Source organism: Eubalaena glacialis, chromosome 5, assembly GCF_028564815.1.
Source record: "Eubalaena glacialis isolate mEubGla1 chromosome 5, mEubGla1.1.hap2.+ XY, whole genome shotgun sequence".
Classification (NCBI taxonomy): Eukaryota; Metazoa; Chordata; class Mammalia; order Artiodactyla; family Balaenidae; genus Eubalaena; species Eubalaena glacialis.
Window position 1 is genome coordinate 36,350,064 of NC_083720.1, and position 12,179 is coordinate 36,362,242.

Consider the following 12,179-nt stretch of genomic DNA (forward strand, 5'->3'; position numbering starts at 1 on the left):
TACTTTTGTTGTGGCATTTCCTTGGACAAGATCTGGCTTAACCAGTCTTGCTTTGCTTCCTTCTGGTCCACATAAGCTCCTCTCTTATAGGTAGACTGAGCTTCTTAGTGCCTTTGAACACTAATGCTTGTTCTCATCTTTTTGCCTTAATTCATGCTTTCATCACCACTTTTCCCCTTTATTATGTATCTAGATCACTTGTAGTAGATACTATATAACAACGATTAGACTTCTTTGAGTATTTTAGATAAAGCAGTATCTGAGACAGGACTGTAAAGCAGGAGTACATAATTACCTGCCTACTCCTCAAAGAGAGAGGTAACTTAAATCTCTGACTTTCTTTTAATGCATTAAGAATATTTACTGGGCTCTCAGATTAAAAAATGAAGAGGACATCCCTCCACTACTTACTGTCTCCACTATGACATCCCTAGCCCAAGCCACCATCATCTCTCACTTAGATTCCTGCACTAACCTCCTAACTGGGCTAACTGCTGCCGCTTCTGCCCCTCTCCAGTTCATTCTCCATCTAGGGTGCCACGGTTGATCTTTCAGAAAGTTAAATCAAGATACGTCACTCTTTTGCTTAAAGCCCTCTCTTGGCTTCCCATTGTGCTTGGAAAATCCAACGTTCTTACCCCTACTTACAAAGCTCTGCATAATCTGACTCCTACCTCCTTCTCTTATGCTATGTTGGCCCATCACCACTTCACCAACTCTGCCATGTTGCCCTTTTTATTTTTTGAGCATACCAAGTTCACTTCTGTTTTGTGACTGTGGCTGCTCTTTTAATCTGCACTGTGCTTCCCTTGGTGTTGCATGGCTGCCTCCCTCTGTCATTCCAGATCTTAGCTTAATGGGAAGCCTACCCCTACCACTCAGTCCAGAGAATCTACTCTGTCCCTTTTTTCCTCTTCCAGGTCTCTCTTTAAATTATCTGTATTACATTTACCAGATTATGTTTCCTATCTGTTTTCTTCTGTCTTCTCACCAACTTCCTCCTCTCCTCTTACCACTCCATATACAATATAAGCTCTATAAGGACAGGGACCTTACTTGTCGAATTCACTGCCGTATCCCTAGTACCTAACATACTGCCTGAAGCATGACAGTCACTTTTTTTTTTTTAATTTTTATTTATTTATTTATTTATTTATTTATTTATGGCTGTGTTAGGTCTTCGTTTCTGTGCGAGGGCTTTTTCTAGTTGCGGCAAGTGGGGGCCACTCTTCATCGTGGTGCGCGGGCCTCTCACTATTGCGGCCTCTCTTGTTGCGGAGCACAGGCTCAAGATGCGCAGGCTCAGCAATTGTGGCTCACGGGCCTAGTCGCTCCGTGGCATGTGGGATCTTCCCAGACCAGGGCTCGAACCCATGTCCCCTGCATTGGCAGGCAGATTCTCAACCACTGTGCCACCAAGGAAGCCCGACAGTCACTTTTTTCCAACAATATTTGTGAAATGAAAGAGGTCCGTGCTTTTAAAGATGCTACAGTATAGTCAGAGACAAATGACTAGCTCCACACAATAAGTGCTGTAAGAATGAGTCATATCTATAATGACCTCTGGGTACAGTTAAAAGAGCAACTCATTCAAGGTACGGGAGGAGGAAGGATAAAATCAGCAAAGCTACATTGAGCAGGTAACATTTGCCTTTGGTCCTGAATAAAGACTAGGGGCGGTCTAGAACTTTAGAAGTAACAAAGAGAATGGCAAAAGGTAGCACTTGGGAGTGTAGAAGTACATGAGGCGTTTAGGGTGTAGTGAGTAGTTCAGCTAGAGTTAGGAGTAAGTAATGAATAGATATAATGCTAGGGCCACACAAGTGCCAGATTGCAAAGAATCACATTCATATGATAAGGTTTTGAACTTTGTGTAGGAAATAGAAAACCTATTCTGGCGGCATTATGGAGGATGTATTACAAAGAAGGAACAAGGGTTACAGATCAGTTTGACAAGGGAAGGCCTGAACAGTGGGGTGAAAGATGAGGCTACAGATGGGGTGTCCACGTAAACTATGTGTTTTAAATGTTCTTTCAGTAGTTTGGGTTTTATCTCATTATGCTTCCTAAAGGTTTATTGTCATCTATCTTACAGAATTTGGTTGATCTTGCCGGCAGTGAAAGAGCTGCTCAAACAGGTGCTGAAGGTAATGAAAACTTATGAAATATGTTGGTCTGAGTGTCTTCCTGTTCTTTCACAGAATAAAAGTGCTACCATGCATTTTAGAAACTAATAATGACAGTAATAATTTTGCGATAAAAGTCCTTCATGTAAAAAGCAACTTATGTATCTAGCTAATTATCTAATTTGGGCTACTATAGCATCAATTAAAAAACTAGAACTGTACAGTTGATAGGATTGTATAGCTGAAAAGCTCATGAGAGTACCATGAAAACCATCTAAATTTCCGTATCAGTAAGAAAATTCAGAAGGGAAGTGGGGCACAAAATTAATATACAGACATTAATAATTCTATAATACAAATAACCAGTTAGAATATTTAGTGTACAAAAAGACTCAATTTACAGGGATGGCTTAAAAGATGTAATACCTAGGAAGAAACTCAACAAAAATTGCACAGGGCCAAAATAAAGAAAACTTCAAAACAGACCTGAAGGACATAACCAAATACTTAAAAAAATGGAAAAGCATACGTAGATGGGAAGGTGCAAAATCATAAAGATGTCAAGCCTCTCTCTGTGTTCATTTCCTGCAGCCTGACATAAAGACACCCAGCTGAGCGTGGCCTATATCCACCAAACCAGACCCATGAACAGGAAATAAATGCTTGTTGTTTTAAGGTGGCTTGTTAAGCAGCAATTTTATAGCAATAGCTGAATAATGCACCTGTGAAATAACAGCTATTCTGAGTTATTTGTTGCAGTATTTTTTGTATACATGGTAGATTGAAAACCTACATATCCCTCAACAGGGTTCTAGGTAAATAATTCTGATACATCCATACAATGGAATTCTATGCTATGAAAAAGAATGAAAAAGACCAGTGTTTACTGATATGATGCACAATATACTGCCAAGTGAAAAAAGCAAAGTGCAAAATAGTGTGTATAGTATGCTACTATTTGTCTGAAAAAGAAAGGGGAGAAATGAATATATATGAACTTGTATTTCTAAAAATCTAGAAGAATAAATAATAAACATGGTTAACTGGTTGGGGCATAAAACTCTAATAGAGATTTTTCTGGGTACTTTTTTTTAATGTTAGAGTCATGTGAGCATATTCACAATATTAAAATGAGAACTTTTTTTGGTTTTGAGCCTATAGTTGCCTATATTTGAAGGTTTGGAAAAAATAGATTTGAATGGAGGAATTAGAGGAGCTCTTTTAGGCAATGGGCTTTCCCTCCCTCTTATTCTTTTCTTAGTCATCTTTTTCATTTTGCCATTTCTCTCAGGTGATAACCTTTCTGATTCACCTAATAGGGGGGAGGATTAGGGAGAGAGCTCCTCCATCAGTGGTATTAAAGGTGGGCTCAGATCTAGTCCAAAGCATAGACTTCAACATCTGTCCCTTTAATTTCTACTTTCTCTCATAATTTACTGATAAGTTCATCATCCAGTACAGGGCTCAATTTTAGTTTTTATATTTGTTTAATAAATGCAGGTTTGCGACTCAAAGAAGGCTGTAATATAAATCGAAGCTTATTTATTTTGGGACAAGTGATCAAGAAACTTAGTGATGGACAAGTTGGGTATGTTTATCTCACTGTACTCTACCTGTTAATGCTTATGTTTTCATTAGGTCGAAAATTGTGATATTTTAGTGACAGTCAAATAAATGTTCTTAATTCATATATTCAAAAGCTTTCATGACTCTGTGATCATGCGTGGCTTCTTATACATATGATTGTGTCCTACTAAATTTACTTTCTATATTTTAAATATTTTTTAGTTAGTAGTTTTGATCTGCCTCTTGTAACCTGTAAATAATTTTTTTTTTTTAACTGTAGCTATTTTAAGGTTCTACATTAAGAACCAACCACTTTTGTTATATAAAAATTCTTACTCTTTTTCTTCCCAAACTCATTTCTCACTAAGTGGTTTCATAAATTATCGAGATAGCAAATTAACACGAATTCTCCAGAATTCCTTGGGAGGAAATGCAAAAACACGTATTATCTGCACAATTACTCCGGTGTCTTTTGATGAAACTCTTACTACTCTCCAGGTGAGTGTGATTTTTATCTCAACTTAATAGGAGGGGATATCATCTTTAAGAAGGAAAAATTACCTACTAAAAGTAGGTAGTTTTTTTAATTCACATAACATACCTGTTAAAATAAAATTGATGTGTTGTCTACTAAATAGCATTTTTTAATTTCCCCAAAATTCAATCATTCATATCCCACCTCCACAATTTTTGCCACATCCAACACTATTTTACTGAAATTGACTTGATATTTTTCTTTTACAAACTCACTTTTTTACTTAATTGATTATGAAAGGAAACATTATGTCAGTTCCATAAATGAAAAACTAGTATCACTTTCAACAAATAGAAGGTGACCCAAAAAACATGTGTATGTGTTTATAATAAAATAATTCCTAAATTCCTGCTAGCTAATTGTTGCCTGCCTTTGCACTGAGCCTAAGGCCTGCATTTTATGTTTAAAAAAAAAAAAAAAAGGAGAGGGGCGAGTAGGGGGAAATTGAATTGTCAGTAGAATAGCTGTCTCAATGAAGGATTCAATGTTATATATAATGGATACCTTCATGTACCCACTTAAAGTTACTTCTGATACTCATACTCTAAGAAACATTGCTTTAAATAGCTACAGAGCACTGGGTCGAGGTACTGTCAAAGAAAAAAGATAGAAAATAGAGTCCCTGGCTTCACAGAATGTATAGTCTTATAGGGAAGATAAGACCTGTCTTCCAACACGATTGCCTTGGATTAATACTTAAGTAGCTAGTAAGTAGGATAGTGTTCAAAGGAAGGAGAGAGGCTTTTGACTGGAGCATTACAGGCATTGTTACAGGGACATAAAATGCACTCTGTACTCAAAAGTATTAAACTACCTGGGAAGAGTACTGATTTTTTTTTACAAAACTTAATTACAAGAAGACCAAATATTATTAATTTAATTAATTTTTGTGTGTGGAGCACATAAGACTCTTGTATTTTTTCCCAGTTTGCCAGCACTGCTAAATATATGAAGAATACTCCTTATGTTAACGAGGTATCAAGTGATGAAGCTCTCCTGAAAAGATACAGAAAAGAAATAATGGATCTTAAAAAGCAATTAGAGGAGGTATGTGTGAACCACGTATTTCAGTAAAGAGTAGGGACAGATTTAGAATTCAGATCTACCTAATTGTCCAGAGATTCTTAAGTCATCAATATCTGAGTTTTGCAACCTAAATTTAAAACAGTTTTCAACCAAGAAGAAAGCAACTCATAAAAATTTTAGTTTAATTTACTATAAACTGAAAGATTTGGTTTCTTGAAGTTATTTTAGATTTTGTTTTTCATTTTCAAAGGGGAAAATTTGATATTTTCAAATGGGCCAAGTGGAGATAATTTTTTTTTTTAATTGTCACAAATTATACATAGGGAATTAGGTTAAAAAAGAGAGACCATGTATAGTTACCTAAAACTACTTTCTCTAGTTTCACGTTAACTTGAATTTTTCTTCCAACTCTGAGATAGCAATCTAATAAGATAACAATCACTTGTCATTGTTTGTTTTAACTATTATGGTCCTCTATTTTATATAAATCTTGTATTTTAGTGATCTTTTTAGGAATAAGCTAAAATATCAAATGGTAGTCTTATGAAAACATCTCTTCCTTTGCTGTAGGTATTCAAGTCTCTGCTTTTATGACTGCCTACTATTTATATACTTTTAGGCAACTAATAGAATTGCTTTAACAGCATTATAATGGCATATAGAATAGTGACATAGAAGAAATGTATATTTTACTTTATTTGTAGTTTGAGAAATTACTGATTATGGTAACTGTATTGGTGTTCTGCAGGTAGGGTATATTTTATTTCAATAAAATTAAAATTCTCTTAGTTCACATACAAATGTCTATTCTGTTCTTTTAAGCTACTTTCGAGGTTTTAAAATCTAGCTACATTTGTTATTAACATAACCCAATATTACATTCTGTAGGTTTCTTTAGAGACTCGGGCCCAGGCAATGGAAAAAGACCAAATGGCACAACTTTTGGAAGAAAAAGATCTACTTCAAAAAGTGCAGATTGAGAAAATTCAAAACTTAACACGGATGCTGGTGACCTCTTCTTCCCTCACATCACAACAGGAATTAAAGGTAAAATTTAGAAGATGACAACTTGAACTTGGTATACAGAGAATAGAACGGGTATTCCTATGTGTTTATTACATAGTTATGCATTTCTTATCTTTTGATACAGTGTATTCAAGAAACCCAGAACTTTTGTGTTGCTATTTACCTATATAGCAACAAAACACCTAAGAGAAGAGGTTCATTAAAAAATACTGATCCCTAATGTAGAGGTCCTAATTCAAGGATTCAAGCTTACCACCTATGTTTCCTTCTAGGAGTTTTATGGTTTCAGGTGTTAACATTCAAGTCTTTAATCAGTTTGAGTTGATTTTTTTGTATAGTGTAAGATAGTGGCCCAGTTTCGTTCTTTTGCATATGGCTGTCCAGTTTTTCCAACATCATTTACTGAACAGACTGTCCTTTCCCTATTGTATCTTCCTGGTTCCTTTGTTGTAAATTAATTGATCATATATGTGTAGGGTTTATTTCTGGGCTCTCTATTCTGTTCCATTTATCTATGTGTCTGTTTTTATGGCACTATCATACATATTGTTTTGATTGCTATAGCTTTGTAATACAGTTTGAAATCAGGAAGCATGATGCCTCCAGCTTTGCTCTTCTTTCTCAAGATTGTTTTGGCTATTTGGAGTCTTTCATGGTTCAGAGTCTAGAGTATATTCAAAGAATCTATTTGCAATATGCTTCTTAAGAAATTCAAATAAAATTAATTAGGGATTGGAAACCACAGATGTCTAGAGTATGTGGGAATATTTTTTGTTTAAAGAAACAGAAATATTAATATCAGGAAATTGATCTAGAATATAGATCAACATACTGATCAAAATTCTGGCTTCCAGTTTTTGTGGTTTTTGTTTTTACTAGAGTAGGGGTTTATTTATCCAACAGGTATTTTTTTAAGAGGATAGCCTCTGGATTTGAACTACCTGGGTTTGAATCCCCATTCTATCAATTCCTAACACTTGACCTTGGGCAATTTCTCTCAACATACTGATCAAAATCTGGCTTCCAGTTTTTGTGGTTTTTGTTTGTACTAGAGTAGGGATTTATTTATCCAACAGATATTTTTTTAAGAGGATAGCCTCTGGATTTGAACTACCTGGGTTTGAATCCCCGTTCTATCAATTCCTAACACTTGACCTTGGGCAATTTCTCAAATAGACTTTGCTGCAGTTTCCTTATCTGTGATATATAGCTTGATCCCCACCTCATAGGATTGTTGTGAGAATTAAGTGAAGTAACATACAGTACATGCTTAACACTATACTTTCTGCTCAGCAAATCCTCAATAAATATATACTATTAAGATAATTATTAATAGACATTATGTTCAGGTCACCATTCTAAGTATATAGAAGATGCTCTAGATCAATTTGTTGACTGAGTGATGAATAGGAAATAGCCCAGTGGAAGGTGTAAGGAATAGTGTTTCAGAAGACACTTACATGTACAGAAGCTTAAAATTGTGGAAAAACAGTATATTTCTTGGACTTTCTGGTGGCAGGGGCATTTTAAAACCTCAGTGAAGGATTTGAATGTTGCATTATGCTAAGGACAAGGAAAAACCTTATATGGAACATAATCGGAATTGCATTTTGGAAAGGTGCGGCTGCTATGTGCATCAGATTGATTGGGCCTCTGCAATGATTGTGGCTCTGGAGATGGAAGAAATTAGATAAATTGGAGAGCTATTTGGGAGGTAGACTCAACAGGATTTTGTGATTATGTAGACACAGCGGCAGGGAAAGGGAGAAGGAGGGATCCAAGATGACTTGCTGGCATTACTAGGCTCTCTGGGTAGCTGGTAGCGTATTCACTGAGTTGAGGAGCACTGAATGAAGAGCAGTGGAGCTGCTCAGTGTTCGATTCAGGGCATCTCCATTTTAAGATGTCAGGCAGTCGAAAATGTGAAAGGTCTGAGATGGAGGTATCAATTTGGCATTAACTACTGCAGATCCAATTTAGAGTCCTGGGAATGGATGAGCTTGCTCTGGAAGCATGTTGAAAATGGAAAAAACAGAGGGTCAACCACAAAACCCCAAGAAACAACAACTTTTTAGGTAAAGGCAGTAAAGAAGAATCCCTGAAGGAACCCATGTTTAGCTCAGAATTTAGAAGGAAACCAGCTGAATGTGGTAACCAAGGGAACAGAGTATTTCAGAGAGGTAGTGGTCAGCAGTGTCACATTCTGCTGAGAAGTTAAATAAGATACACATAGACAAAAATGCTTTGGATTTAGAAATAAGAAGCTCATTTGCAAAAGCAATTTTGAGTTATGTGTTGGTAGTGAAAGCCACCTTGCAGTGGGTTGAGATGACCCAAAGGGATGGGATCTTGAATACAGTAGAAGGGTCTGGCCTTAGATAGAAGGAGAAACATCTATTCATTATAACAAGGACAGAGGAAAGGATAGGCATCAGTGCAAGTAATGCTTTTGTAAGTTTAGGCTTATATTGTCTTTCTGAAGTAGTAAGTTTAATTTTTCTGCTGTGATAGCAGGAGATGGTGGAGACACAAGTTCATAGACAATGCTAAGAGTTTGAAATAGTATAGCCTTTATAGGGAATAGAAAAGAAAGCCAACAAGGAGGAAAGGAGTCTTACCAGGAAGCATTAAGGACCCAGGTGATGGTGGCAGCCGGTCTTCTGACTGTATGCCCTGGCAGTGTTCAGGAGGCTGATAAAGTCTTAAAAGACAGTGTAATTCATCTGAGTGTACACTGTGTTGGGATAGGTTTGGGGAACAGAGACTGGGTCAAATAATTCGAGGCAGTTGACCCAAAAACATGGTTGAAGTGATGATCTATGGAATCTAAGATGATAGGAAGAGAAAAACAGGAATAAAGCAAGGTGCCTCATAAGCTAAATAACTATGATGGGATTAACTGGATCAAGAAAGTGGAGGATAGCCACTGTACTAAGAGCAGGTCTGGGTTTATGAGTTTGAGATAATGACAAGGTCCAGGAGTGGCTTTGGGAGCATGTGGAGTTGAGGTGAAGGTCATTGGAGTCAAACATGTATATACAACTAGGTTTTTGCAGAGCAGGCTGTGGAAAGGGCTGGCTATTTCAAGCAGAAGGGTAGTATGTGGTAGAGGCATGAAAGCATGCAGAATATTCTGGGGACAGCAGATAATCTTGACAGGCAATGCGGTAGAATGGTTGGTGGATAGGCTCTGAAGTTAACAGGCATGGGCTGAGCTTCCAGTTGGCTGTATGACTCTACTCAGCTTCTCCAAACTTTCTGGACACCCAGCTCATCTATAAAATGGATGTAGTAATAGAGGATTGTTGAGAGGATCAAATAAGATGAGATAATGCTTGTACTAGTAGAGACACAAGAGAAGAATGCTAGCTGTGAAATATGGAAAGACACAAACACTTAGGAAGTGGGCAGGGGAAGAGAAACCAGCAAAGCAGAGTGAGAGATGAAGACAGCTAGCTGTGTGGGATAAGAATCAGGAGACAGAAATGCCCCTGAAGGGATGAGGAAGATGTAGATAGCTGATGAGGAAGAAGACAATGTAGAAACTAAAAGAAAATGGTAGCTAGAGAGAAGTGAGGAGGCAAGGGATTGTTTTTTTTAAAAATCAAAAGCAGATAAATAGGCTTGAGCATTCGTAAAGCTGAGAGGAAGGAGCTAGGGAAGATGACAGATGAACAGATAACTGAGGGGAGCAGAACTGGGTACCCAAAAGTGCTTTTGGTAGCTATAAGAGGGCAGCAACAGCTGTCCCTTCCATGTAACACCAGATTACTTGAAGAGTTGAGAGTCAACCGATTCCTTTCAGTTACATTCCAGAAAAGCGTATAAGTAAACCTTCTAATAAAATACGTAGTTTAAATAGTAGTTTCATCAAATTTATTATGGGATTAAATACTGATTTGAAAAGTTTGAATATGTTTTCTTATCTCAGGTTATCCTTAAACTGGTAAGATATTAAAGTAGACTTAGTAAAAATTCTGCCTAGTCAATGGGTTCCTTTTGTTTGTTTTGGGGTTTTTTTGTTTTTATTTATTTATTTTGGCTGCATCGGGTCTTAGTTGCGGCACACAGGATCTTCACGGAGGCATGCAGGGTCTTTTGTTGCCGCACGTGGGCTCTTCGTTGCGGTGCGCAGGCTTCTCTCTAGTGGCACACAGGTTTTCTCTCTCTAGTTGTGGCGTGTGGGCTCCAGAGCACATGGGATCTGTAGTTTGCAGTGTGGGAGCTCTCTAGTTGAGGCGCAGGAGCTCAGTAGTTGTGGCGCAGGCGTAGTTGCCCTGCGGCATGTGGGATCTTAGTTTCCCGACCAGCGATCGAACCTGCGTCCCCTGCATTGGAAGGTGGATTCTTTACCACTGGACCACCAGGGAAGTCCCAATGGTTTTTTAAAATGGAAACTAGTTCCCTTGTTTTACAATGTTTGAGCCCAGATCTATGTGAGGTAATTTTGATTTCTTTCTCTTCAGGCTAAAAAAAAACGAAGAGTCACTTGGTGCCTTGGCAAAATTAACAAAATGAAGGACTCAAACTATGTAAATGAATTTAATATGCCAGTGAATGTAACAACAAAAACACATAAGGCTGCTGTAACTTTAGGAGAAATTGATGAATGTGAGTACTTTTTCAATTACTTTTAATTATAAAAGCATCCCTATAAAGAGAGACTTTATTTATAACTCAGTTAATGTGATAAACACATTTAAATAAAATGTATGTATTTTAGGTGTAATTACAATGGAGATAATGATAAAAATAAGTAATTTTAAGAAAGTGAATGTTCATGAAGTTCTCTATTTCTAGATTTCTTAAGAATAATGCATTATAGTTGAAACACACGTTTTTATTCTAATCATTATCCAGTTAAATTAGTATCCATATAACAAACATCAGCCTTAAACTCTGCTAACCTTGAAAGGATGGTGTTTACACAGGAATCCGTTTCAAAATTATGTCTCCAACATAGTTATAAATATTTTTAGGGACATTTTTAAATCTACTTAAAATAATCAAATCTCAAATTTAGAATTTGTCCTTTTTATCTATATTGTATTAAGGACCCCTGTATGTTATCACTCATTCTAACCAGTGATCTTAATTGACACAATAATATAAATGATCACATCTGTTGTTAATGTATTCTGGCTATGATCATACTGTGAGCACATATTAGCTAATTTGAGTTTATTACCTCTGATCAGATTTTTTTTTTTATCTTTGAGTTTTAAGAAAATAACAAGTTTATGGATAAATTTCTTTTCTCTCTAATTATAGCTCTCTGTTCAGAGTCTGATATTTTCAGTAACACTCTTGATACATTAACTGAGATTGAGTGGAATCCAGCAACAAAGCTACTAAGTCAGGTAACTTAAATGTATTTTACAGAGCATTATCCTTTTACTCTTTTTTAAATTCATTTGTTATCAGGGTTTATTGTTGTTGTTGTAACACATTTCTAGCTCGGACTTAATTTCAGTAACAGTTTTGGTTCTAATTAAGGCCACTAGAGTTTTAAAGGTCAATAAATAATCCCTCAGTTTCACTTCCTAAATTGAGAGCTACCTGAGAAATAAGATAGCAGTCAGACAGGTGGAGAGTTAAATTATCAGCATTATTACTAAGGAGCTTAAGGATCTGTATCCCATTATGAACCCTACCTCCTACTTCTGATTCGACTTTTCCAGTCAGGCACAGACAGAATTTGTTTATATGATTTTTTTTTTTTTTTTTAATTTTAACCCTTTCAAAATAGTCGTCTTCTATTCTAAGTTAGCCAGTTTACCAAAATGCAGATCCTTTATCTTACTCTGGATCAAGCTAGACCATTAAAAAGTTATTGAAGAAGAAAATGGTCTAAACCACCAAATGATTCAAGGTTAAATTAATTATTTGGTTAATCCAAA

The 12,179-nt window shown here is 36.4% G+C and overlaps 1 protein-coding gene across 2 annotated transcripts in view; it reads left to right on the forward strand.

Moving 5' to 3' along the window:
* CENPE (centromere protein E) overlaps nt 1-12,179 on the forward strand; it is a 72,397-nt gene that overhangs the window by 10,098 nt on the left and 50,120 nt on the right. For both annotated transcript variants that reach the window (XM_061191199.1, XM_061191200.1), the window contains exons 9-15: nt 2,096-2,147; nt 3,627-3,714; nt 4,061-4,190; nt 5,155-5,274; nt 6,142-6,300; nt 10,746-10,890; nt 11,551-11,639. In XM_061191199.1, the coding sequence (XP_061047182.1) occupies nt 2,096-2,147; nt 3,627-3,714; nt 4,061-4,190; nt 5,155-5,274; nt 6,142-6,300; nt 10,746-10,890; nt 11,551-11,639 (783 nt within the window). The remainder of the gene's footprint in view (nt 1-2,095; nt 2,148-3,626; nt 3,715-4,060; nt 4,191-5,154; nt 5,275-6,141; nt 6,301-10,745; nt 10,891-11,550; nt 11,640-12,179) is intronic.